Source organism: Scyliorhinus torazame, chromosome 4, assembly GCF_047496885.1.
Source record: "Scyliorhinus torazame isolate Kashiwa2021f chromosome 4, sScyTor2.1, whole genome shotgun sequence".
In the NCBI taxonomy this organism is placed as follows: domain Eukaryota; kingdom Metazoa; phylum Chordata; class Chondrichthyes; order Carcharhiniformes; family Scyliorhinidae; genus Scyliorhinus; species Scyliorhinus torazame.
In genome coordinates this window covers 52929038-52956239 of record NC_092710.1, presented here as the reverse complement: position 1 = coordinate 52956239, position 27202 = coordinate 52929038, and the positions used below count along the sequence as shown (strand labels likewise).

The 27202-nt window shown below is 46.0% G+C and overlaps 1 protein-coding gene and 1 long non-coding RNA gene across 2 annotated transcripts in view; both read right to left on the bottom strand.

Moving 5' to 3' along the window:
• Positions 1–27202, bottom strand: part of LOC140411350 (NACHT, LRR and PYD domains-containing protein 3-like) — an 888640-nt gene that overhangs the window by 848227 nt on the left and 13211 nt on the right. The window contains exons 2-5 of the mRNA XM_072500470.1: positions 25000–25086; positions 24667–24837; positions 14881–15051; positions 14650–14742 (exon numbers count right to left, since the gene is read on the bottom strand). Coding sequence (XP_072356571.1) covers positions 14650–14742; positions 14881–15051; positions 24667–24837; positions 25000–25086 — 522 coding nt within the window. The remainder of the gene's footprint in view (positions 1–14649; positions 14743–14880; positions 15052–24666; positions 24838–24999; positions 25087–27202) is intronic.
• LOC140410210 (uncharacterized) lies at positions 1341–2419 on the bottom strand. Its single transcript, XR_011940560.1, has 2 exons — positions 2084–2419; positions 1341–1889 (listed from the first exon to the last, which is right to left on the bottom strand). It is a non-coding gene; the product is annotated as an uncharacterized lncRNA (long non-coding RNA).

Below are 27202 nucleotides of genomic sequence, written 5' to 3'. Positions count from 1 at the left end.
TGGTGGATTCAAAACGGAGTACAACTATTCAAACCTAATGATATTCTGATCACTCTTCCCAAATGTTCTCTTACTGAAACATCCGGTATTTCATCCTCCAGAACCTGTTACAGTACAGCTTCCTTCACCATTGGAACAGAAATACACTGACCAATAAAGTTTTCTGGCTCACATCGCAGGAATTCCTCTCACTCTTTGGCTTTACACTGTTGCTATTAAGTTTATATTCAGATAATTGAAGTCCACCATGATCACTACTCTGCTGTTCATGCGTCTGCTTATAATTACTGACTTTGCTCCTCCCCACAATTTGATGACCTATTGTACCCACTGTCTAGTGTAGCAGCTCCATATTGTTCCTTAATTCTAACCTTTTAGATCTCAACATCAGCCCTCTATGCAGCTGTAAATAGTTACTCAATCAATAGTGCCGCTCCTAGGTCTTGTTTTCTCTTCGACTCACTTTTATGAATATCTTGTGGCCAGAAATGTTATGTTCCTAATTCTCCCCTTCAGTTAGCTCTCTATTATTTGCAGTATCTAACAGTCCCAGCGTGTGGCAACCTTTGTATGCAGCTCACCAACAGCTTCACAACATTCCCTTTATTTATGTAAATTAACTTCAAACCCATTTTTGACAACACTGCATTTGCTCTGAACCATTATAGGATGCCAATCATTTTCCTTTCTATTTTGGGGCTATGATAGATGGAGTTAAGATAGATACCAAGCATAATTGAATTAAATGGATAAATGGGCTCAAGGGGTTGAATGTCCACCTTGTGTTCCCACAGTCCCGCATTTAAACATGGCCTGAATAATGAACTGAAACATTTGTTAATTCTAAAGCTAACCAGGGTTTCTGAGCAATCACTTCAGTACAGGAGAGTTTTTTAAATGTTATATTTAAAATTATCTTTCTTTATTTTTTTTAGAAATTTAGAATACGCAATTATTTTTTTCCAATTAAGGGGCATTTTAGCACAGCCAATCCACCTATCTTGCACATCTTTGGGTTGTGGGGGTGAGACCCACACAGACACAGGGAGAATGTGCAAACTCTACACGGAAAGGGACCCAGGGCCAGGACCAAACCTGGGTCCTTGGCGCCGTGAGGTAGCAGTGGTGACTTCAGTGCAGGAAGTTTTAAACATCCCCTTTAACTGGACATCACGGATCTTTTTCAATTAAGGCTGAATGGTATCTTTTGTGAAGTTCACAGAATTCCAGGGCTATGAAGATCAGATAATGGGTTAGGGAGAGGAAACTTTGAAAAATATAGTTTAGTAAAAGCACACCAAATGCACCGTCCTCTGTTTAGTCAAGTTAAACGGCAAAGCTCAAAAGGAACAATGGTTTTTATTCAGTTGGTTAAAAGCTCTGAATAATAGGTGTTATATTTCAAGATTTTAATGACAAAGATACTGAAATTGTTGATTTATCACCTATCCAGAAGCTGAACCGATGTGTCCAGGATTCTGGAATTCAAACACAAATCCCTTCCAGAAGATAAAATAATCTTATTGCTAAATTAATAAACACTCAGTGTTGGGTGCTCTTTGGCACCATTTCAGAGTCTCCACCTCAGTCAGGAATTCCAGTGGTTCTCCGCCACCCACCTGGCAGGACAAGATAACACTTGTTCAGAATGTTGTTTTTCTGTGTGTGAGCGACAGATACAGTGCAGTCTTTCTCATTAGCCAATGCAATGTTTATATAAAGCCTTCCTGTTCCAACCAGTTTATTTGTGTGTGTGTCAAGCGCCCAACTGCTCAACAAGTGGTTGATTAGAGATTTAAACAGGATTGTGTTTGTACCAGGTGTGCACGGGTTTCCAGTTCACCCGAATGCTGTCAGATTGAAGACTTCACAGTTGTTCGGGTCAGCAGCTGGAGAAGGTGAAATAACATAAAATCTACACATTTACAAAAAGTGTGAGAAATTATATGAATTGTAACTTGAATCCAGGCAGAATAATTGACAGATTTGGGCAAATTCAAACAACATTCATTCCTTTTGCAGTGTTCTTTGACTTTCTGATTGACAGATTCTGAGAACTTAAGTAAAACACAAACATCCAAACCTTTTTGATTCTCAGGCCTGTTCCTGGGAAATGTTTCGAAATCTCCATTTCCTCTTGTACTTCAGATAAACCTTGTGCGATGTTCAGATACTCAAATGGAGCAGAACTTGTTTAAAACGATCAGCTTTCATGAAATCAATTCAATGCTAACGTCGCAGTAAAATCTGCGTCTAAATGCGCGTCTGCTCACTGTCCGATCCCACAGGCTCCACCTCCCCCGGGTTACAATCTGTTATATATTGCTGCAGTGTTTCCCTCACTGTCTTGACCGGCTCCATCTCCCCCGGGTTACAAACTGTTTCTATGTCACGATTATAATGGTCAACATTTAAATTATTTCTCACCGTCGAGGACGCACCAGAACATTCCAAACTGAATCCGCGCGCGCTCAGAATTCAGCCCGGCGCGTGCGCACTGGGAGCAGGCGCTCCTCTTCCACCTGAGGTGCTGGTGAAATTGTGCACACGCGCAGTGCAGGGCTGCGACTTCTCTCTGGCGCCGTCCGCCGCGCGCCCGAGCGGTTCAACGGCCGAGGCGCGCGAAGCAGAATCGGAGTGACGTGGGCCGAGAGGCTGCCGCGTGCTGCAGTGCAGAGGGATCTGGCGTCCCGAGGCGTGATTCACACCCAGTTAACACACAGGTACAGTAAGCGGTTCGGAAGGACACTGAATATTGATTTTATTTCAAGGGAGACTGTTGCATTTTTAAAAAACGAAGTCTTTCTGTCACTTTTTAAAATTCAGTCTTGATGACTCTCTGGCTGGTGCAGGATTTATTGTCCATCCCTGAGTGACCCTTGAACTGACTGGTTCGCTTGGCCATTTCAGTCAACCACATTGCTGTGGATCTGGAGTCACCTGCAGGATGACAGATTTCCTTCCCTAAAGGACATGAACTAACCAGATAGATTTTTACACAGTGGTTTGATGGTCATCATTTGATGTTTCATTCCGGTGGCTCATAAGAATACAAGGGAAACTCCATCAATAACGTTTCGAATTGCACGCCCCAGCATCAGTGGGAAGACCAAACATTTCAGTGCCTTCCTTGGGGACAGTAACACAAACACTCTGGAAAATCCCCTGCAACGTTACCTTTGATGAACCTGCTAATGAGCAAAAAGTGTCTCCCTGCCACGTCCTCTTTTCTCATCAGTTCAAGGGGAGGTTGACTTGAACTGATAAATGACAACTAACATTCATGCCACACAAATAGAATGTCATTCACCTGAGGAAGGAGCAGCGCTCCGAAAACTAGTGACATCGAAACAAACCTGTTGGACTTTAACCTGGTGTTGTAAAACTTCTTACTGTACACAAATAGAAGACCATCTTTAAGAAGAAAGAGTCAAAATACTTTCCCTTAACATTCAAGAACAACAACATTTCTGAGTCATTGACCATTATTATTATGGGGAGTTACCATTAAGCAGAAACTTGACCAGCTGTCTGAATACTGTAGCTGCAACCATCAGTTAAAGGCAACTTATTTATTAAACCTATTAGGATCATGATACAGTGTGAAACCCCGTACACAGCGGGTAGGATCCTGATACACTGCTGTTGTCATTTTACAGATAAATATGATCCAATCGAGTTAACGCACAACATGTTTTGTTGCAAAACATTTGCCAGTTATTCAAAAACAGTTTCAAGCTATGTTTGCTGCATTCGGTGAAAACTCATTTTTATAGTTTGTTCAGTTTCAAACAGAAATTGGTTATTTAATGTGCTGGATATGGAATTTACTGTAGCTCACATTCAACCATGAATTAGATTTATATCATAACTGGAATTATTCTTCACAAGAACAACTTGCGTGTATAGTGCCTTTAAACTGCCCCAAGGTTCTTCCCGTGAAGGTTATCAACATTTAAATGATCTGGAGAACGATTGACTCTTTGAAATCTGTGCTGTCTCGTGGAAAGAGCTGTCAGTTTTATTCCACAGTCCAACTTCCTCCACCGCCCTGTAAATAAATTCTCTTTAAGCTCCTGTGGAATTTGATTGTACCACCCTGTCAGATTGAAAAGTAAAACAACGTGAATACTGGAAGGGAAAGAAATGCTGGAAATTCTCAGAAGGTCAGCAAAATCTGGGGAGACAAACAGAATGAAGAATTCAGACCCATGGGGTTGCATCTGAATTGAAGAAAGATAGAAATATAACAGGTTTTAAACCAGTGGAGTGAAGCAGGGAGCAGGATGTGCAAAAGCTGGGCATTTGTAAGTGAGGAGGGAATAAGAGTAGGTTTAATTATACAAATTCCAAACTATCAAATTCCCACACTGCAGGAGGCCATTTGGCCCATCGAGGCTGCACGGACACTTTGAAAGAGCACCCTATCTAGGCCCACTCCCCTGCCCTATCCAGTAACTCTACCTAACCTTTGGGGACTTGGGGGTAATTTAGAATGGATTATCCATCTAAGCTGCACATCTTTGGACTGTGGGATGAAACCGGAGAGCCCGGAGGAAACCCACGCAGACACAGGAAGAAATTTGCAAACTCCACACAGACAGTTCCCCAAGGCCGGAATTGAACGCAGGTCCCTGGCGCTGTGAGGCTGCAGTGCTAACCACGGTGCCACCGTGCTGTCTCTTGTTAGAATGTTTATAGTAAATAAACAAAGGATGTGTCCAACCGTCCCAATGTAACATGAAGGAATAAAAAAATGGCAAAATCAAACCAGCAAAAAACAACATGGAAGCAGCAGAAATTGTTTATTTAATGTGCTGGATATGGACTTTACTGTAGCTCACATTCAACCATGAATTAGATTTATCTCATAACTGGAATTATTCTTCACAAGAACAACTTGCGTGTATAGTGCCGTTAAACTATCCCAAGGTTCTTCCCGTGAACGTTATCAATGGAAAATGGTGTTAAAATGTTGGCTCTGCCCCATGGAAAGAGTTATTACGACAAAAGCTTGGTCAAAGACAAAGTTTTAAATGGTCATCTTAAAGGGAAGAGGCAGTGATAGATAAGGGAATTTTAGGCCAAGTCAGCTGAAAGCTCGGATGTCGATGTTCTTGAGACTAAAATTCAAAACCTCCAGGATATCAGATGGTCAAACGGTAAACTGGACACGAATTCAGACAACCTCCATCCGATAAAATCAATTTCAATGGATGAAGCAACTTGTGCACATGGTTGGAAACTGTCCAGGTCCTTATCTGAAATCTCAAATAATCAATGTCCCAGGTGAGGTGAAGGATATGCTTCAAAGTAACTCTGAAGTTCTCTCTTTGAAGCTCGGCAGCATTGAGATCAATAAATGGCAGGAGCTTGATGCCAATTGTTCAGAATAATACAAATTGTCCATCAATCTGCCTGAAGCTTTAGGTCTCAATGTCTTCCTGCTGAGGCAGAACAGCAGCAGAGAAATACATTAAAAATAAACTAATATGTTCTTCAAGTATCTGCGGATCAAGGAGAGCCAAGTCAGTCACATAGAGGACCATGGCAGAAAAACATTAACCTGAATAGAGGTCAATCTTGGAATCGAAGGACATCTGACGATGCAATTACTGAGTCAAGAATGAAATATTGTGACCCTTGTTGAATTGAGTAAATGCCGAGCCAATTATCTTCTTGGTAGCCACCCAGTCAAATCCCCTTGGGATTTTATACTTTCCAATATAGATAATGTCTCCTTCTTCAGATTGGGCTATAGTTCCAATCTGTTCGATCTTCAGTGGGATGCAAAATAGGTGATGGCCCATTGGTGAACCTGAGTTACATTAACTCAACTGGTGTATGACCACGCCCCCTCCAACAAACACAACACACATTTCAGCATTTCAGGAAGTATCGATCTTCAATTCCTAACGTATTCGGAGTTAGCTGACCCCACCAACTTGTGCATTGATTCCCATATGGACATTGCAGAAAGGAGCTTTATTCAATCTCCAGTCATATTTCATTAAGTTAACGGTTCTCATCTGGCTTTGTGCCAAGCTCTACACATGCGGTCAATACTGACAGAGTTCACGGCTCTCGCCCACTGTAAGGCCAATTCCTCACATAGAGCAAGGAGTCACAGACTCAGCACCGTAGCAATGCTGTTCACTAATTTCATCTGTGGAAGTTGGTACAAATGCAAAGTTTTCCCTTTATAAACAAGAAATTACAGATAATTGACAGACTAGCGGGATTTCATGCAAATTCATTAAAAAGACACTGATTTGAGCCCACAGTTTAGGAACATGGTTTGCATGTCACATATTACAATAGTTCTCAGCAGTCTATTAAATCTTGGATATAATTCCACTCGCACACAGCAAACTCTAAGCAAACTTCCAATAGATCATGAATCGCCTTCATAAATCTACAAGATGCTCAGTCACTTTGGGAGTGGAACTGGCTGTCAGGTGGAGTACCAAACGGGCGACACAATTAACATCACCAATATTGTGTTGCAGCAGACCTAATTTAATCCCAGCAATATATGCCGAACAATATATGCCTGACAACAAAGTTAATCTGGGAACTTTTTACCCTGTATGTGAATGCTGTATATTGACCTGTAGGCTGACTCTGCCTTGACTCAGTGATGCTGCCGCTCATGCCTCACAATCATTATTCAAACTGGGTAGAGGGATGGCAATAAATATTTTTGAACAAGACTTCCAACAGACATATATGTACCACACACGGTACCTCAAAATTTGTGTTACAGTTCAGAAGTGTGGAAATTGAGCTCATTTTGCACTGCTGTTGAAGAGAAATGTATAACCCATGATGCTTTGTACTTGAATGCACAGCTTGTGAAACTAGATCAGAATGACAGGAATTTATGTAATCATAGAATTTACAGTGCAGAAAGAGGCCATTCGGCCCATCGAGTCTGCACCAACCCTTGGAAAGAGCACCCCACTTAAGCCCACACCGCCACCCCATCCCCGCAACACAGTAACTCCACCCAACCTTTTTGGACAATTAAGGGCAATTTAGCATGGACAATACACCTAACCTGCACACCTTTGGACTGTGGGAGGAAACCGGAGCACCCGGAGCAAACCTACGCCACACGGGGAGAACGTGCAGACTCTGTACAGACAGTGACCCAAGCTGGGAATCGAACCTGGGATCCTGGAGTTGTGAAGCAACTGTGCTAACTACTGTGCTACCGTGCTGCCTGGAATAATTTTAGCCCTGGGGTAATGGTAGATTATAATCAACCATTGGTTTCCCACCTCACCGATTATATTCATCATTGACTTTAGTGGAATAAAACTGGTCGGAAAGTTGCTTTTTAGTGTGTGTCTGGTTCCATGTTTTACCTTAAACCAACATTTTTATTCATCAAGTCATAGAATTAAGCTGCACATAATGAGGTCATTCGGCCAATTGAGACGGTACTGGCTCTTTTGAGTGCCTATTCAATTTGACCGTCTCCCCACCTCTCCCCAAGTGTTTGTCCTTCAGGTGTTTACCCAATTCTCTTGAAAGTTGAGATTGAATTTGCTTCCAACAGTCTTTCAGCCTGTTAATCCTCGGTCATAACAACTTGCTGTATAAAATATATTTTAAAAACTCCTCGTCTCATCTTTCGCTTATGTCATTTGTCCAAAACCTATGCTCTTTACACAGGGTCCCTTTGGTATATAACATAATTGTAAAGATAAAGGTCATCCATTCATTCAGTGGCGATTTCAGAAAACACGTCTTCACACCAGAGTATTGCAAATATGGGAATTGTCAACCACAAAAGCTGTTGAGACTAGGGGTCAATTGGCTATTTAAAATAGAGATTGGTACATTCTAGATTAGGTGAATTGGACATTGAATTCTCCCTCAGTGCACCCAAACAGGCGCCGGAATGTGGCGACTAGGGGCGTTTCACAGTAACTTCATTGCAGTGTTAATGTAAGCCTACTTGTGACAATAAAGATTATATAAAAAAGATAGAGATAGGCTATCACCCAGGTTAAGGAATGAACACATGTTGATGGAGCCAAGGTAGATTATTCCTTGTCAAGTTGAATGACAAAAGCAGCGGAAGGGCCCAAGTCCTTTTTATATCTATGTATTCATTATTTTCTTCCTGATGCAAAACATTACTACTTTTTTGACTAAATTCTGAATTGAAATATTTACCATCAGTTTGCAGGACAGCAATCTGACACCTGCTTGCATTGAGGTCGGCATTCAGTGTGAACTAATCTTTTTTCTTTCTACAGATGCTGTCAGACCAGATTTTCCAGCATTTTCTGTTTTTGTTTCAGATTCCAGGATCCGCAGTAATTTGCTTTTATCTTCGTATTTGACAATACTCTACCTGGACAGAAATAAATTCACAGGCTATTGTGTTCCTGGTTTGCGACATCTCTTAATGAGCAGCAAAAACAGGGAGCTGTTTCAGTGAGTACAGCTGTTAGTGTTCAGTTACTAAATATAGCGATCGTGTTATGGACAGCGACCCTGTTATGGACAATGTTAGGAATTAATATGAACAACACATTCTTCTGCGGTGCTTCGCCAATAGGATGATATGTTGCACCTAGTGCCTGTGTATTCCTCTTGCGCGATATTCAGATCCTATTGATTTACACAGAACAATGTTAACATAATACACTGGCTGCATATCCAATGAATAAATGAAACATACCGCCACATGTAATATTGCTCTCCACCAAAAGCAACATCTAAACTTGCGTTGGATATCAAATCAACATTGCCTTTAATTACACCGATTGTACAGTTAATTTTGCTGACAGTGGAACTGAATTTCGGGTGGAGCATCTCATTGGCGCCATTGTACCTCTATCAATGATTTCATGGCTTGTGGGCACTGCTGGCAAGTTAATTTGTGTTGACTTTGTTCCCATTTAGATTGGCCCTTCGTTAATTCCCATTTAGATTGACCCATTTAGGGGCTGTTTAGCACAGGGCTAAATCGCTGGCTTTGAAAGCAGACCAAGGCAGGCCAGCAGCACGGTTCAATTCCCGTAACAGCCTCCCCGAACAGGCGCCGGAATGTGGCGACTAGGGGCTTTTCACAGTAACTTCATTTGAAGCCTACTTGTGACAATAAGCGATTTTCATTTTCATTTCATCTCATTTTTCAGATTGTGTAGAACCGCCTTCCTTGAAAAGTCCATCTGGTGTATATACACCCAAATTTCTGTGAGAAATTCTGTGAGAAGGGAGTTCAAGACATGAGATCCAGTGGCAGTGAAGGGACGCAATATAGTTCTGAATTAGGATCTTGTGTGACTTGGTTATACATGAAGGCCCTCATGGTTATACATGAATGCCTTCTCAACCTTGCCCATCGCCTGAGGCATGGTGATCCTCAGGTTAAATCACCAACAGTCAACTCTCCCCCTCAATGGGGAAAACAGCCTATGGTCATGAGGAACGATGGCAACTTTACCTGTGTGACTTGGAGTGGAGCTTCCAGGTGGTGTTGTTCCTATGCGTTTTGCTGCCCTTGGCCTCCCAGTGGTAGCGGTCACATATTTGGAAGGTATTATCAAATAAAGCTCGGGGAGTTGCTTGTATACATCACACAATGCTGCTCTGCCACTTTGAGCCGGCGGTGGGGGTGGGGGAAATGAATTCTTGAAGTGCAGCATTGGATGCCAATCAAATGGGCTACTGTGTTCATACATGTTGCTACATCGGCACTCATCCAGACGAGTGGAGACTGTGCTATCGCACTGCTGCATGATGCTTTGTAGATCAAGGAAAGATTTTGTGGAGTCAGGACATGAATTACTCGCCACAAAATTTCCAGCCTCTGAATAGCGCTTGTAGCGATAGAACTTATAAAACTAGTCCAGCTACGTTTTCTGGTTTATGGTGACTCTCGGGATCCATATTTTGGACACTTCAGTGATGGTTAAGTTGTTAACTGTCAAGGGGGATGGTTAGATTTTATTTGGTTGGAGATGACTGGCATTTGTTTAGCATGAATGCTACTTATCAGCCCAAACCTGAATATTGTCCAGGTGCTGCTGAGAATGGCACAGAGGGCTTCAGTTTCTGAGGAGTTGAGAATGGAACTGAACATAATGCAATCATCAGTGAAAATTCAGGCTCCTGATCTGCGATGGAGGGAAGGTCATTGATGATGCACCTGAACATGGTTGATAAGGATACTACCCTAATAAATGCATGCAGCTTAGATAGTTGGACGCAAACAAGCACAACTATCATGCTTTGTGCTCGGTATCACAACAACCAATGGAGATTTTCTGTCTTTCCTCCCCCTTCCCCCCCGCACTTTGAGTGGACCAAGGTGAATATGACCCTGCTAATTTGACTACCTGAATGACAGTTCTTCCAAATTTAGCACAAATCCCTGGATGTTAGTAAGGAGGACTTGCAGATACACAGTCCATTTGGACTCTGCATGGAGCACAAGATGACAGATCAGAGTCAACTAGATATCAGGTTCTGGAGTCACTTAGAGGTCAGACTGGGTAAGATTGGCAGCTTTTCTTCCAAATAGGACATTTGTGAATCAGATTTTTTATGACAATCAAGGATGGCTTTGTGGTCATCATTTCTGAGACTATCTTTACATTCCAGATTTATTAATTAATGTAATTTAAGTTCCACTGTATTGTGGGATCTGAATTCTTGGCCTCTGGATTACTACTCAGTGAGATTACTACCATGCCTTCATATTGTACACCCATCCATGAATGTGAGTCCGTGAATGTCGACCTATGAGGTTCTGACAGCACTGATTAGAAGGCAGAAGTTTAAATCAGTTTGATCCCCGTCTGCTGTTTTCCTATAGCCCTTTAGATTGAGTTTCATTAGGAAAATATAACATTGCTTTTTCTTTGCAATGTTACACATGGCTTTGTCAATTTGGGCTATGAATTAGTTGTCTATTCAGTTATTTATCTCTGTCTCCGCTGATGGAGGAACAAGTTCAGTTCAGATTGACAAAAGCAGCTCAGATCACTGAGAGAATCAAGGGCTGGACTACGAATTTTTGTTTGATCACAGGCTCAAGGAAATTATTGTTGTTTAGACCCACTATGAAAGTCTGAAATGTATTTTCTAAAGTTCATTGTAAATAAAATGTGATATTAAATTGAATCTAAAAAGCAATTTATTGAAATCCAAAATAAAACTGGAAATCTTTGAAGTAGAAGTGGAGCAATAATGATTATCAAAGAGATAAAAGCAATATTAATCTAACACTTCCTGCTGGAAAATGAGAATAAGGCACATTTTACAACCGTCGGATTTTACTCCACATTATGGGAAAGAAAATGGGCAAAATATAAAACCTGTGCTCCAGTTGATCTTTTCAGGATCCTGTCCATTGATTTACCTTAACATTAGAATCATTTCCATACACATTTTGGATTTGTATCCTTCAAAAATTTCAGACAATTACATGCTTTGATACTGGACCAGGCCCCTCCCCACCTGCACGTTCTTGGTGTGATTCAGTTGATTTTTGTTTCAAGTAGACATTAAAGTTTTAGATTCAAGATATTTCCTAAGAGAATAAAGCTATAAGATTCCAAAGTTTTTCAACAAACAATCTAAACTTTACTATACAAGTTCATAAAGATACAACAATTTACAACATCTATCTTGAACTCCAATGTTCAGGGTTAACATGAGGCAAATATGAATTAACAGGCAAACTGTGGTCTAACACCCACATTATGCATTTAATAGCAGACGTGACCAAAACCAATCCCATGAATTTCTAAGCAAACAATCCAGACGTTCCAGTAAACACAGTCACTAATCTCACTAAAACTCTGTCGCTCTCAAGAATGATTCCAGTGTCCAGCTTTGAAGATCAAATTTGGAATTCTCTCTGAATAGGGTTGCTTCAATAGCTACTCAGCTCGTAGGGTTTTATTTTCTCCTCTGGAGACTCTGATCTCCTGGATTCCCAAACCTGCATTCCAGCACCAATTCACAGGCATGACTTTAGCACCCTAGCTGAACTGATCAGAACAGTATCGCTTCAAACTCTGCTCTGCAGCACAGAGTCACCAACCTTCTGCTACTTTCTTCAATCTCCTGGGCTTCTACCTTGAACGGCAGGGTAGCACAGTGGTTAGCACTCTTGCTTGTAGAACCAGGGTCCCACGTTCGATTTCCAGCTTGGGTCACTGTCTGTGCAGAGTCGACACATTCTCCCGTGTCTGTGGGTTTCCTCCGGGTGCTCTGGTTTCCTCCCACAAGTTCCGAAATACGTGCTAAGTGAATTGGACAAGCTGAATTGTGATGACTAGGGGAGCTTCACAGCAACTTCATTGCAATGTATGTAAGTCTTGTGATAATTATAAAGATTATGATTATCAGAACCATCACTTCTTATCGTTTGCCAACCGCTGTCCTTTTTCTGCTCGGAGCCTCTCTCTCTTCCTCTCTTTCTTCTGAACTTGGACTTCTTCCTGTCCTCTTTCCCCACCCAATGTCTGGCACTCATGTCAATTATGGCATGCTGCTGGGGACAATGATTATGATTTTCACATCATATTTAAATATTTATACAAGCAGACTGGGCCTGACCCCCAGCCCAAAGAAATATAAAATGACAGATTATGCGTGCACCATGCACTCCCGACCCACATGGCACAACAACTCTCCATGTGAGGACTGGATAAGGACTATTTCCCAGCCCCTCCGTGCTATGTTTGGATCTTGTAACAAATGTCTTCTATGATGAACATGCAGAAACATTCCCTTGTCCATTACTTCAGACACCTCTTGAAAAGAAAATCAAACCGGATAGTCAGGCACCGCCGATTCTTTACAAATCGATGCTGGTTCTATCTGATCAGCTGAAAAATTTCAAGCTGCTTCCTGACCAAATCCCAAATTTTGGAATCTAGTCATTCAGATTAAAAGATGTTTAGGCTAACTGACTGATTTCCGATCAGAAACTGATCAGATTTCCCCCCCCCCCCCCCCTCACCTTTCTCAAATGGCGATGCTTTGGTAACCGGGCTCACTTTTACTTGGAGGAACTGCTTTTAATGTAGGGCGGCACGGTGGCACAGTTAACACTGTTGCACAGAGCCAGGGACCCAGGTTCGATTCCCGGCTTGATCACTGTGCAGAGTCTGCATGTTCTCCACGTGTCTGCGTTGGTTTCCTATGGGTGCTGGTTTCCTCCACAAGTCCCGAAACACATGCCGTTAGGTGATTTGGACATTCGGAATTCTCCCTCAGTGTACCCAAACAGGCGCCAGAGTGTGGAAACCAGGGGATTTTCACAGTAACTACATTGCTGTGTTAATGTAAGTCTACTTGTGACACGAATAAAGATTATTATGATTATAATCCACAGTTTTATCTGGGAAGGCACTGCTGAGAGGTCTTCTGACTAAAATCACTCACAAACTATTTTCCAATTTTAAGTGGGTAAGAAGCCCTGCGTTTTACATGTTTAAGATATAGTTCAACTTTGCACGAGAACAATTCTGAGTTCCCTTCCCAGGAGGCAACAATAGAGGTTCAGTGTCACAAAGTCATGAACATTTCCAAGTGTAGGTCATTATACAAAGCCACACGAACTACAGGTAAGAACAAGGCCAGTCACTGGTCCCTCTGCAATTTCAATCGCAAGATTTGCATTCTCCACTGGTTTTGTTTTAAAAATTGTGTCCACAGTATCTACTTAAAGTTTAATTTCCACAGTGACACCAGACATGTCCCTATGTTGGTGTCAGAAAGAGGGATAATTTAGAGTCAGTAAACACTGCAAAAGCTCATAAACAGCAGAATGTCCACTGACACTTTCCCCACTTCTCCTTTCGGTGTGTCATCCATCCTGGTGCACCAACCTCTAGAACTTTGTCTCTGGAGTCTCTCTGACTGACTCCAGAGACTTAACTGTGGGCCCCATTGGATGGTTGGATCTATCAACTTGTAAAGACCTTGTCCCCATCTTGAACACCACTGCTTCCCTTGACAGAAGGGCCACTGGGCACAGATATGGAGTAACAACCCAGGAATAAAGAGTGCAATTATCAGTGTCCCACTGCAGTCCAGACTGAGTTCCACCTTGGGTCCTTCCTGTCTGTACATTTTCCCAGTGCCCCATTGGGGATCATTCAGCCGCGGATCTCCTGCAGAAGCAGCGCTGTGGGGCCGGGAGGCGGAGTCTGGTGACCCTGTTGCTGGGCCCCTGATGTCACAATGGGAGATGACCCTCATTCAGCTCCAACTGGAAACAGATTTCAACCTGGAGCCCGGCCGGTTAAAGGGGAGAGACAGGGAATCAGAGAAAAATGTCCAGAGAATGAGAGCTGGGATGTTTATAAATTAAAATATTCACATTATTACACTCAGTCTGGATCTGGATTCCCGCAGTGCCTTCAGGTGCCTCTTTGTGGTTGGACTGAACAGATTCTCCAGAAGCCTGAAACAGATTAAAGATTTAATAGGAATGAAATAGAGTGACCATAAGTGCAAATAACAGGAATGACAAATATTAACCATAAACATTACTTGATCCGTTTTATGTATTACATTAATACAAACACTTACAAGATCCGCTCCAGACTCTTGCAGGTCAGTGTGAGGTGGTGGAGAGCAAGAGCACATTGGTCTGTGAATGAGTTTGATCCCAGGTTCAGATCTTTCAGTGACCGGTTTTTACTGAGAGCAGAGGCAAGATCCTCGACACAAGAATCTGTGAGACCTGCATTCCATAGGCTGGGGGTCAGAGAGAGAAATAACAGCAATCAGGGTATATACACAGAGTTTATTACTAACATGACTGATACTATTAATAACATTACAATGCAGATATTCAGTTATTATGAACACAATATCGCACAGTCTTGTATTTACCTCAGTTTCTGTATTTTACAATCTGGATTCCTCAGAGCCATAGACAGTAGTATCACTCCTGAATCTCCCAGATTACTAACACTCAGGTCCAGATCTGTCAGTGACTGGTTTGTACGGAGAGCATCGACAAGACTTTCAGCACAAGAATTTGTGAGAGCGACAGCTCCCAGTCTGGGGATTGGAGAGAGAAATAACAGGAATTATAATAATAGTCTTTATTGGCATCACAAGTAGGCTTACATTAACACTGCAATGAAGTTATTGTGAAAAGCCACATTCCGGCGCCTGTTCGAGTACACCGAGGGAGAACTCAATGTCCAAATTACCAAACATTCGAGTAAATGAAATGAAAATGAAATGAAAATTGCTTATTGTCACAAGTAGGCTTCAAATGAAGTTACTGTGAAAAGCCCCTAGTCGCCACATTCTGGCGCCTATTCGGGGAGGCTGTTACGGGAATTGCACGGTGCTGCTGGCCTGCCTTGGTCTGCTTTCAAAGCCAGCGATTTAGCCCTGTGCTAAACAGCCCCTGCCCTAGTGATCATCCACAACATGATTACTGAAACTATGACTAATGCAGTATTTATTGATAACACTATTATTGACACAATGGTAGTATTACGATCCAGGACCAGACCCCAACAGTTGCTCAGATACCAGACAGAGTCCCCAATATTTTTAGACTGTGAGGAAAGGATACTTTGTTTCAGGACTGATTCCATGCACAGATAGGGATACCATCTATATTTTAAAAATAAATTTAGAGGACCCAATTTTTTCCCAATTAAGGGTCAATTTAGCGTGGCCAATTTGCCTACCCTGCACATCTTTTTGGGTTGTGGGGGGTGACACCCACGCAGATACGTTGAGAATGTCCAAGCTCCACACGGATTGTGACCCGAGGCTGGGATCAAACCCAGGTCCTCGGCGTCATGAGGCAGCGGTGCTAACCACTGCGCCGCCGTTATTAATAATCCTAACACAGTGTTAATAACTTCAACCTTATAAATACAAATATCTTTCGATTAATAGTTAAACAATACTTATCAATACAATTGAGTATACGGGCGCGATTCTCCAGAAAAATCTCTCAGTGTGCTAAGGAGTAGGAATTGTCACGGGTTTCCCGGCGCTCAGCCCAGCGAGGCCGGCAACACTGTTCAACATTAATTAGTCCACTTAATGAGGCTTCACGGGTTTCTCGACCCGAATGCCGGTTTGCCTACTGATTCACCGGGACCGCGCCCGCTAGCCCACCACTAACGAGGTCACGCAGCACTAAAGCTGCACTTGCTCAGCCAACCCCAGCCAGCTAACAACAATGGCCCCAAGGAAACCAGCCCCAAGATTCGGGGATGCTGACCTGGGGATGTTCCTGGATGCGGTGGAGGCCAGGAAGGATGCCCTGTTCCCCAGAGGGTGAGCCACAAGGCAGCGGCAGCAGTCACTTGGGCAGTGTGATGAGAAGGACTGGCCTCCAGTGTGAGAAGAAGGTCAATGACCTACACTGGGCAGCATGAGTGAGTAGACACCGATGCCCCACCCACCCCCCCAAAGGAGCATTCCCCCAGACGACCCCGAACCCTCCCTCGATCCCCCCCTCCCCCTCCCGCACTCACCCCTCACACATCTTCAACCCTCCCTCCATCCCAAACCTCCCTTCATGCTCCCCCCCGCCCCCAACTGTAAAGCATGCATGTGGCTAATGATGCCCTCTCGGTGTCTCCTCAGGACAAGCTCTCCCATAATCAGCGGGTGAGGGTCCAGACTGGAGGCGGAGTACTGGACTTGAGAATCCTCACCTCCTTCAAGGAGCGGGCCCTGGAGGTGACTGATGTGGCCAAGGACAGGGCGGTCACCAATGTGGAGGCTAGTGGACGCAGCAAAGGTGAGGAACCACCGGACTCCACCCAAGGACCTGTCGAACATGAGTAGTGATTGCCTTACTGACCGACCCATCCCTCACACTGACCACATGTCCATTTTCCGGCAAGTCCAGCAGCCGACAGTACGGCACTCTCTCCTGATCTCCAGGAGAACACCTCGGTCGGTCAGTACGGCACTCTCTCCTGATCTCCAGGAGAACACCTTGGAAGAGTGCTCCGAGGATGCAACTGTTGTAGTCGCGGCACAGCTGTCATCCCCACCCTCCGCCAGCGCAGATACACACACCTCGGTGGGAAATTTTAGTAGACAGGCTTCTGGGGCACAATCTGGTGAGCACCACACTGCTGATGATGCACATCTGGTGGAGGCAGGAACCCCCAGGCGAGACTGCAGTTGGTGGTCTGCTGGACCCAGCTGATCCCAGCTTGATGCTGAGCCTCTGGAACAAGGTTACCCAGAGCTGATGGAGATGATAGGGAACGGCCAGGACATTCAGAGGAAGATGTCAATGTCACTCCAGCAGATCCATAGATGATTGGAGGAGCTCCAGAGGCTACGGGTGCAGGAAATGGTGCCGGCAATGAGTGACACCGAGACTAACACTGCTGGGTGGCGACTGCAGTGGAGAGCCTGGTGCGTGACGACGGCACCATGAATGAAGGTGTCCAAGGGGTTGCGCAGTGAGTGACGGCCATGGCTGAGGGTCTCGGCAGTATGTCTGCCTCGCTGGGGGATGTCACCCAGTACCAGGGATGGTGCAGGACGGAGGGTTTCAGATTTCTGGATAATTGGGGCTCATTCTGGAGTCGTTGGGACCTCTACAAACGGGATGGTCTACACCTGGACCAGAGGGGTACCAATATCCTGGGGGGGAAATTTGCTAATGCTCTTCAGGAGGGTTTAAGCGAGTTCAGCAGGGGCTTGGGAACCTGAATTGTAGCTCCAGTGTACAGGAGGTGGAGAGTAGTGAGGTCATGAGTAAGGTTTTAAAGTTGCAGGAGTGTACCGGCAGGCAGGAAGGTGGTTTAAAGTGTGTCTTCTTCAATGCCAGGAGCATCCGGAATAAGGTGGGTGAACTTGCGGCATGGGTTGGTACCTGGGACTTCGATGTTGTGGCCATTTCGGAGACATGGATAGAGCAGGGACAGGAATGGCTGTTGCAGGTGCCGGGGTTTAGATATTTCAGTAAGCTCAGGGAAGGTGGTAAAAGAGGGGGAGGGGTGGCATTGTTAGTCAAGGACAGTATTACGGTGGCAGAAAGGACGTTTGATGATGACTCGTCGATTGAGGTAGTATGGGCTGAGGTTAGAAACAGGAAAGGAGAGGTCACCCTGTTAGGGGTTTTCTATAGGCCTCCGAAAAGTTTGAGAGATGTAGAGGAAAGGATTGCAAAGATGATTCTGGATAGGAGCGAAAGCAACAGGGTAGTTGTTATGGGGGACTTTAACTTTCCAAATATTGACTGGAAACGCTATAGTTCGAGTACTTTAGATGGGTCTGTTTTTTGTCCAATGTGTGCAGGAGGGTTTCCTGACACAGTATGTAGATAGGCCAACGAGAGGCAAGGCCGTATTGGATTTGGTACTGGGTACTGAACCAGGACAGGTGTTAGATTTAGAGGTCGGTGAGCACTTTGGTGATAGTGACCACAATTCGATTACGTTTACTTTAGTGATGGAAAGGGATAGGTATATACCGCAGGGCAAGAGTTATATCTGGGGGAAAGGCAATTATGATGCGATGAGGCAAGACTTAGGATGCATCGGATGGAGAGGAAAACTGCAGGGGATGGGCACAATGGAAATGTGGAGCTTGTTCAAGGAACAGCTACTGCGTGTCCGTGATAAGTATGTGCCTGTCAGGCAGGGAGGAAGTGGTTGAGCAAGGGAACCGTGGTTTACTAAGGCAGTTGAAACACTTGTCAAGAGGAAAAGGAGGCTTATGTAAAGATGAGACATGAAGGTTCAGTAAGGGCGCTCGAGGGTTACAAGTTAGCTAGGAAGGACCTAAAGAGAGAGCTAAGAAGAGCCAGGAGGGGACATGAGAAGTCTTTGGCAGGTCGGATCAAGGATAACCCTAAAGCTTTCTATCGATATGTCAGGAATAAAAGAATGACTAGGGTAAGAGTAGGGCCAGTCAAGGACAGTAGTGGGAAGTTGTGCTTTGAGTCCGAGGAGAGAGGAGAGGTGCTAAATGAATATTTTTCGTCAGTATTCACACAGGAAAAAGACAATGTTGTCGAGGAGAATACTGAGATTCAGGCTACTAGACTAGAAGGACTTGAGGTTCATAAGGAGGAGGTGTTAAAAATTCTGGAAAGGGTGAAAATAGATAAGTCTCCTGGGCCGGATGGGATTTATCCTAGGATTCTCTGGGAAGCTAGGGAGGAGATTGCGATGCCTTTGGCTTTGATCTTTAAGTCATCTTTGTCAACAGGAATAGTGCCAGAAGACAGGAGGATAGCAAATGTTGTCCCCTTGTTCAAGAAGGGGAGTAGAGACAACCCCGGTAACTATAGGCCAGTGAGCCTTGCTTCTGTTGTGGGCAAAATCTTGGAAAGGTTTATCAGAGATAGGGTGTATAATCATCTGGAAAGGAATAATCTGATTAGACATAGTCAACACGGTTTCGTGAAGGGTAGATCGTGCCTCACAAACCTTATTGAGTTCTTTGAGAAGGTGACCAAACAGGTGGATGAGGGTAAAGCAGTTGATGTGGTGTATATGGTTTTCAGTAAAGCGTTTGATAAGGTTCCCCATGGTAGGCTACTGCAGAAAATACGGAAGCATGGGATTCAGGGAGATTTAGCAGTTTGGATCAGAAATTGGCTAGCTGGAAGAAGACAAAGGGTGGTGGTGGATGGGAAGTGTTCAGACTGGAGTTCAGTTACTAGTGGTGTACAAGGATCTGTTTTGGGGCCACTGCTGTTTGTCATTTTTATAAATGACCTGGAGGAGGGCGTAGAAGGATGGGTGAGTAAATTTGCAGATGACACTAAAGTCGGTGGAGTTGTGGACAGCGCGGAAGGATGTTACAAGTTACAGAGGGACATAGATAAGCTGCAGCGCTGGGCTGAGAGGTAGCAAATGGAGTTTAATGCAGAAAAGTGTGAGGTGATTCATTTTGGAAGGAATAACAGGAAGACAGAGTACTGGGCTAATGGTAAGATTCTTGGCAGTGTGGATGAGCAGAGAGATCTCGGTGTCCATGTACATAGATCCCTGAAAGTTGCCACTCAAGTTGAGAAGGTTGTTAAGAAGGCGTTTGGTGTGTTAGCTTTTATTGGTAGAGGGATTGAGTTTTGGAGCCATGAGGTCATGTTGCAGCTGTACAAAACTCTGGTGCGGCCGCATTTGGAGTATTGCGTGCAATTCTGGTCGCCGCATTATAGGAATGATGTGGAAGCATTGGAAAGGGTGCAGAGGAGATTTACCAGAATGTTGCCTGGTATGGAGGGAAGATCTTATGAGGAAAGGCTGAGGGACTTGAGGCTGTTTTCGTTAGAGAGAAGAAGGTTAAAAGGTGACTTAATTGAGGCATACAAGATGATCAGAGGATTGGATAGGGTGGACAGTGAGAGCCTTTTTCCTCGGATGGTGATGTCTAGCACGAGGGGACATAGCTTTAAATTGAGGGGAGATAGAGAAAAGACAGATGTCAGAGATAGGTTCTTTACTCAGAGTAGTAAGGGTGTGGAATGCCCTGCCTGCAACAGTAGTGGACACTAAGGGTATTCAAATGGTCATTGGATAGACATATGGACGATAAAGGATTAGTGTAGATGAGCTTTAGAGTGGTTTCACAGGTCGGCGCAACATCGAGGGCCGAAGGGCCTGTACTGTGCTGTAATGTTCTATGTTCTATGTTCTACCAGGCTGACCTTGATGAGGTTCTGCCAGACATGTCTCGCTCTCACATGGGAATGACCGAGGAGTTTGTCCAAGTCTTAGGTGGGCATTACCGAGGCACTGCAGAGCATGGTCCAATCACTGAGGAACATCGCCAGAGGGCGTCGACACAATGGTGCGGGCCATGGGGATCCGCCAACCCTGGCGGAGACAGATTATGCAGGAGCAGCTAGGGCTCAAACCAGCTTCCCGTCAGTCCAAAGGTGAACAGCAGGGCCATACGGGCATCGACCGGGAGGAGGGGGCACTGAGTACGAACCCAGACCCATCCCATGGGGCGACGGCGGTGGCCACCACCTCTCCCAAGTTACACCTGACTGATGAGGCCGCGTCTCGACATGGCGACACGGCTGTGCATGTGCTCTTGACAAGTGAGGCGGGGCCCTCCGACACCAGAGGGCGCCTGCCAGGGGCATCGAAGGTCAGAGGATGTGGTAAGCAGCTGGCTGCCTCCACCTCAGATGTGCATCTTGGGGAGACACCTAGACATAGTGGTAGAGCTAGGAGGGTCAAGCACAACGAGGATCACTGAGGGCACCGGGGGAGAGGGGATGGAGCAGGTAGGGTGCGTGGGGGGGTGGGGGGGTGGGGGGGTCAGGGGCCTGCACCATCGGGAGAGTGGGGACCTATATAGAGCAATAAACATCCTTGTGCACAACCAGTAGCATGACTCTGTCACTTTCTTCCGCAATGCATCACCCTGTGCAGGTGATAGGTGTGAGCGAGCACTCAGCAGACAGGCAGGGGTTAGACTAAGGAGCACCAGTGCCCAGCCTCTATGGGTTATCATCACCCCCTGCCCTCGCCAGTGATCCACGGACAGAGCTGACACAGTCCCAGCACCCTGGAGTGATGTGACACACACCCTGGGAGGGTGGAAAATGGGGTGTTGAGTGGTACGGATGCGTCGATGGACCAGGCCACGTACTAAGTGAATCGGGCGGGTATGAGGGCCTCCCTAGCCCTCTGGGTTTGCCGGACCCTCACCGCTGCCGCTTATCCTGCAGCTTCCAGCTGGGCCTCAGGTTCCTCCCCCGCCTCGTCCACCAGACCGTGCTGGTCCAGCACCTCCTTATCATCCGCGTCCTCCTCCTCCGAGGTGGCCACAGTTTCTTCGTCACCAACCTCCAGTGCGTTGCCCCACTGCTGTGCCAGGTTGTGGAGGACACAGCAGACCACAACAAAGCAGGCGACCCACCGGGCGGTGTACTGGAGGGCACCTCCAGAGCGGTCGTGACATCGAAACTGCATCTTGAGGAGTCTGATGCACCGCTCAATGACAGCCTGGGTGGCTGCATGGGCCTCATTGCGCTGGGTCTCCGCTTCGGTTTCCGGCCTCCGTATTGGCATCATGAGCCAGGTCCTCAGCAATTATCCCTTATCCCCTAAGAGCCAACCGGCCATCCCGGGGTGCTCCTCGAAAAGGGCAGGGATGACCGACCGCCCCAGGGTGTAGCTGTCGTCCACACTTCCTGGGAAGCAGGCACACATGTGCATTATCTTCATCTGGTGGTCACAGATGAGTTGTATGTTGAGGGAGTGGATCCCCTTTTGGTTAATGTAGGGAACCCTCAGATGGCCCGGTGGGCACAGAACAGCATGCGTGGCATCTATGACTCCCGGGTCCTGGGGCATCCCGGCGATGGTGGAGAAACCTGCTGCCCAGGCATCCTGTTGGGCCTGATCCATGTCAAAGTGGATGTCGTCTTCCGCCTGGGCATATAGGGCATTCGTAGCCTGCCAGCTGCACCTGTGGGCTGTGGGCTATGGCCTGTGAGATACCACACAGGTCCCCACTCGAGCCCTGGAATGATCCCGTGGCATAAAGGTTCAGGGCTGCAGTGACCTTGACGGCCACTGGGAGCAGGTGTCTTCCTCCTCCACATGGTGCCAAATCCATGAGGACATGGCACAGGTGTCACAACCTCTCCTTGTTGAGGCGGAGCCTCCTGCAACACATGCTGTCTGTCATTTGTTCCAATGACCAGGGACGCCTGTACACCCTGGACCGTCGCTGGACTCCTCCTCTGGGTTCCTCCCTACCCTGATGGGCGGCCGGGACCTCAGGGTGTGGGGCGGGGTCCGCACATGGGCCGCTGCCTCGAGCATCTGCAGACACTGCTGCCGCCGCCTTCTCCGGCGTCTGGCTGCATCATGTAGCACCAGCACCACTCGGGCAACCTCTCCGTCCATCATCCCGATCATAACGTTGAATATCTGTAAGGCACTGGGAGAGGGTGTTAGAACGACAGACAGCAGTGGTTCCCACCCCGGAACCCTCCATTCCCCCACTGATCCTCACCACCCCCTATGCAGAATGCCCTGCCCACATACTCCAGGCCACAGCAGGGCCCCCTCACTGGACCCCAGTCCCTGTACCCCGGACACACGCTCACAACATCAACCGAACCAGACGCTGCCCCCCTCCCCGTGGCACTCACCCACCCTCCGGCCGTGGACATGTCCCCCAGAGCTGTGTCCCATCCCGTGGGTGTTCGGATGTTGGCTGCTGTGTCCGTGGTGTTGCCTCCCGCAGTGTTCCGGCACACTGCACAGGCATTGCGGTCTGAATGGGATGCTAGGCAATGACTCCCACATGCTATATGGCCAGCCCCCCCAAGGAAATACACTTGGGTGGTGTGAAGAGCTCACTTAACCACGATTGCCAATTCCCTAGAGGCTATCGCTTTCGGTCGTGTAGCCAGAGGCCTCGGCAGTCGGTGAAGGTTATGGGTGGTCCTGGGGCATATAGGTAGGGACAAGGGTTGTCCGCGGAACGGGTCCACACAATCCAGGGGTTGGCATGGTGGTGCAGTGAGCGGTTGCCCCCCCAGCGCCTCCCCACCCTCCCATGGCGGCCCATCCCTGTGGAGGATCCCGAGCCGAGGGTCCCCCATCCCCCACCGAGCACTGGGGCAACAAGCCCAGCACCCCAGGGCTCTTTGCCTGTGAGCAACGATGGCTACTCACCTCCTCGGCTCCTCACAGAAGTCCTTCCGCCAGGTTCACGTTTTTCAAAAGGAGTACTAATCGGCTTCCAGCATGACCACTTGCTGGGGAGGCCACTGAAGGATGGGAGGCCTTTGGATGAGGGGTGGCTCTGGTTAAGTGTATGGAAATGGGGCTTAAGTGGTGATAATTGGTTTGTCACCAAGGCGAGATTCCAATTTCCCCTAGGAGAGCGGGCTGGTTGCATCGCAATCTGTTTGCCGCCTGGTGCGGTTCCTGTTTTTGGCCTCTCCTGCTAATTACCGCCCTTGTTTCGCTTGTGAGCGAGTGTAACAACGCTGGAAGATCGCGCCCTATAACCCTTTACTGCTTTCTTCATTTCCACTAAAACAATACCCATCTCTAGCCAAAATCGATTTTAACTATAGTTAGCAGACTCAGGAATACTTGCTGTAAGGTGAGGTCTTAGATAATTCACTTTTAGACAGAGAGATCTTTTGAGACTGCTTGAAAGAAAGAGACCTGACACCCTGTCAGAATAATTCAGAATCTCTGGATGTTTCCTTCATTAACCTTCTCTCCTCACCTTCCAGCCAAAAACTAACTCTGAAAACCTCAACACTGACTGCTTCAACCCTTGGCTCCTCCCATTAACTACATCATTTTACGAGACTGAACACAATGTCTCTAATCATCTCCTCCCCATGGAACACTCTTAATATAAACAAAAGTCCATTACCCCAAACTGTTACAATGCTTCAATTGCACCTCTTGTAGTAACAAAGCCTGGCTGCCTTGCAAACCAGGATTGTTTAAAACGCTACTGCAACAGTTATACACACACTAACCCGGGCTTTTAACCCTTACTGCTCAGATACCTATAATACAATATATCAGAAATTCACACATCCATCCTTGTAGATTTGATAACTTTGTTACCAATACTGTCGTGTTTATTAAAAACATTATTACTCAAATTAATAATATATGATGCCTAACAGCGAGTTATCAAAAACATAATCTCACGCAATCTGTTCCTTACCCCAGTTTTTGTATTTTACAGCCAGGATTCCCCAGAGCCAGACACAGTTGTTTCACTCCTGAATCTCCCAGTTTATTATTACCCAGGTTCAGATCCGTCAGTGACTGATTTGTGCTGAGAGCACAGGCGAGATCCCCAGTGCAGCAATGTGTGAGAGCGTTATTATAGAGCCTGAGGATCAGATACAAAGATTAAAATGGAGAAAGGGAAAAAAATAGCTGGAATGATAGTGAATCCCCAGTCAATACTAATAACACTATTACTGATACAAATAATAATATGCAGGCCAGACCCAGTTATTATAAACATAATCTCGCACAATTTGGTACTTACTCCAGCTTCTGTATTTTACAGTCCGGATTCCTCAGAGCCGCAGACAGTAGTTTTATTCCTTGGTCTCCCAGATTATTGTAACCCAATCTATACAAAGAGAGTGGGTAACAAACCAATTCAAAACCAAGATCTAATTTTTGTTTCCTGGAACATCAGAGAAAACAAGAAAAGATTTCAGGAAATTAACGGCACAGATTCTCCAACTCGTCACACATTCATTGAATTGGGGTGGCACGGTGGTGCAGTGGTTAGCACTGCTGCCTCACGGCGTCGGGGACACGGATTCGATCCCGGCCCTGGGTCACTGTCCGTGTGGAGTTTGCACGTTCTCCCCGCGTCTGCGTGGATCTCACCCCCACAACACAAAGATGTGCAGGGCAGGTGGATTAGCCACCCTAAATTGCCCCTTCATTGAAAAAATTAATTTGTTACTCTAAATTTTTTTTAAAATATTCATTGACTGACGGTGAATACATTTATTAAAGAATGCACGGCCTCTGTGTAGCCGTTAAATGAGCCCCAGTCCTGCCTCATTCCCTGTAAATTCAAATTATTATTCTGGTCCTGCTGCTCCTTAAATCCTATATTGTGTGGGAATGGGGTTCAATTCCTGTAATTAAAAAATAATGTGTGGCAATTTCCTTCACTTTATATCCTGTACTATTTCTTAATCTGTATAAAAACTCAGGGTGAGTAATATTGCGAAACAGTGTTAAATGCTGTTGTAAACTCTGCACCTCACACCAAGGATTTCATGTGACAAGGGGAGCTGATTTTGTCCCATTCAAAGTTTCCCATGTACCTGCTCCCTTAGTTCATAGGGATTAGTGAGCTTCTCAGTTTGCTGCTCATTAAATGGGCTCTTCACTACAGTGATTTCAGGTTGAATTGTCTGGGAGGTTTTTGTAAAATTTCTGGAAATTACTTTTCCAGCAGTACCTCAAACATAGAACGGACCATAGTGGTTCACTGCCCCTGCTTTACTCAGGAGCCGCTTGCTGTCTGCGCAAGGCCTTCCCACTGACTGGTGTGTGTGTGAGCATCTTCCTGATGATGGCGCGTGTGTGTGAGGCTTCACCACTGACTGATGGTGTGTGTGTGTGAGCTTTCACCTCTGATGGTGTGTGTGTGTGAGGCTTCACCACTGATTGGTGTGTGTGCGTGTGAACGACTTCACCACTGACTTGTGTGTGTGTATGAGGCTTCACCACTGACTGGTGTGTGCATGTATGTGAGGCTTCATCACTGATTGGTGTTTGTGCGTGTGAGCGACTTCACCACTGATGGTGTGTGTGTGAGAAGCTTCCCGCTGACTGGTGTGTGTGTGTGTGAGAAGCTTCCCGCTGACTGGTGTGTATGTATGTGTGTATATGTGTGTGAGGTTTCACCACTGACTGGTGTGTGTGTGAGGCTTCATCATTGACTGGGGGGGTGTTTGTGAGAGACTTCACTGACTGGTGTGTGTCTGTGTGTGAGGCATCACCACTGACTGGTGTGTGTGTGAGGATTCACCACTGACTGGTGTGTGTGTGAGAGGCTTCACCACTGACTGGTGTGTGTGTGTGTGAGGCTTCACCTCTGACTGGTGTGTGTGTGAGAGGCTTCACCAATGACTGTTGTGTGTGTGTATGGCTTCACCACTGACTGGTGTGTGTGTGTGAGAGACTTCAGCACTGACTGGTGTGTGTGTGAGGCTTCACAACTGACTGATGTTTGTGTGTGTGGCGTCACCACTGACTGGTGTGTGTGTGAGACTTCATCATCGACTGGGAGGGGTGTTTGTGAGAGACTTCACCACTGACTGGTGTGTGTGTCTGTGTGTGAGGCTTCACCACTGACTGGTGTGTGTGTGTGAGAGAGGGTTCACCACTGACTGGTGTGTGTGTGTGTGAGGCTTCACCACTGACTGGTGTGTGTGTGAGGATTCACCACTGACTGGTGTGTGTGTGTGTGAGGCTTCACCACTGACTGGTGTGTGTGTGGCTTCACCACTGACTGGTGTGTGTGTGAGAGGCTTCACCACTGACTGGTGTGTGTGTGTGAGGATTCACCACTGACTGGTGTGTGTGTGAGAGGCTTCACCACTGACTGGTGTGTGTGAGAGGCTTCACCACTGACTGGTGTGTGTGTGTGAGGATTCACCGCTGACTGATGTGTGTGTGTGAGGCTTCACCACTGACTGATGTGTGTGTGTGAGGATTCA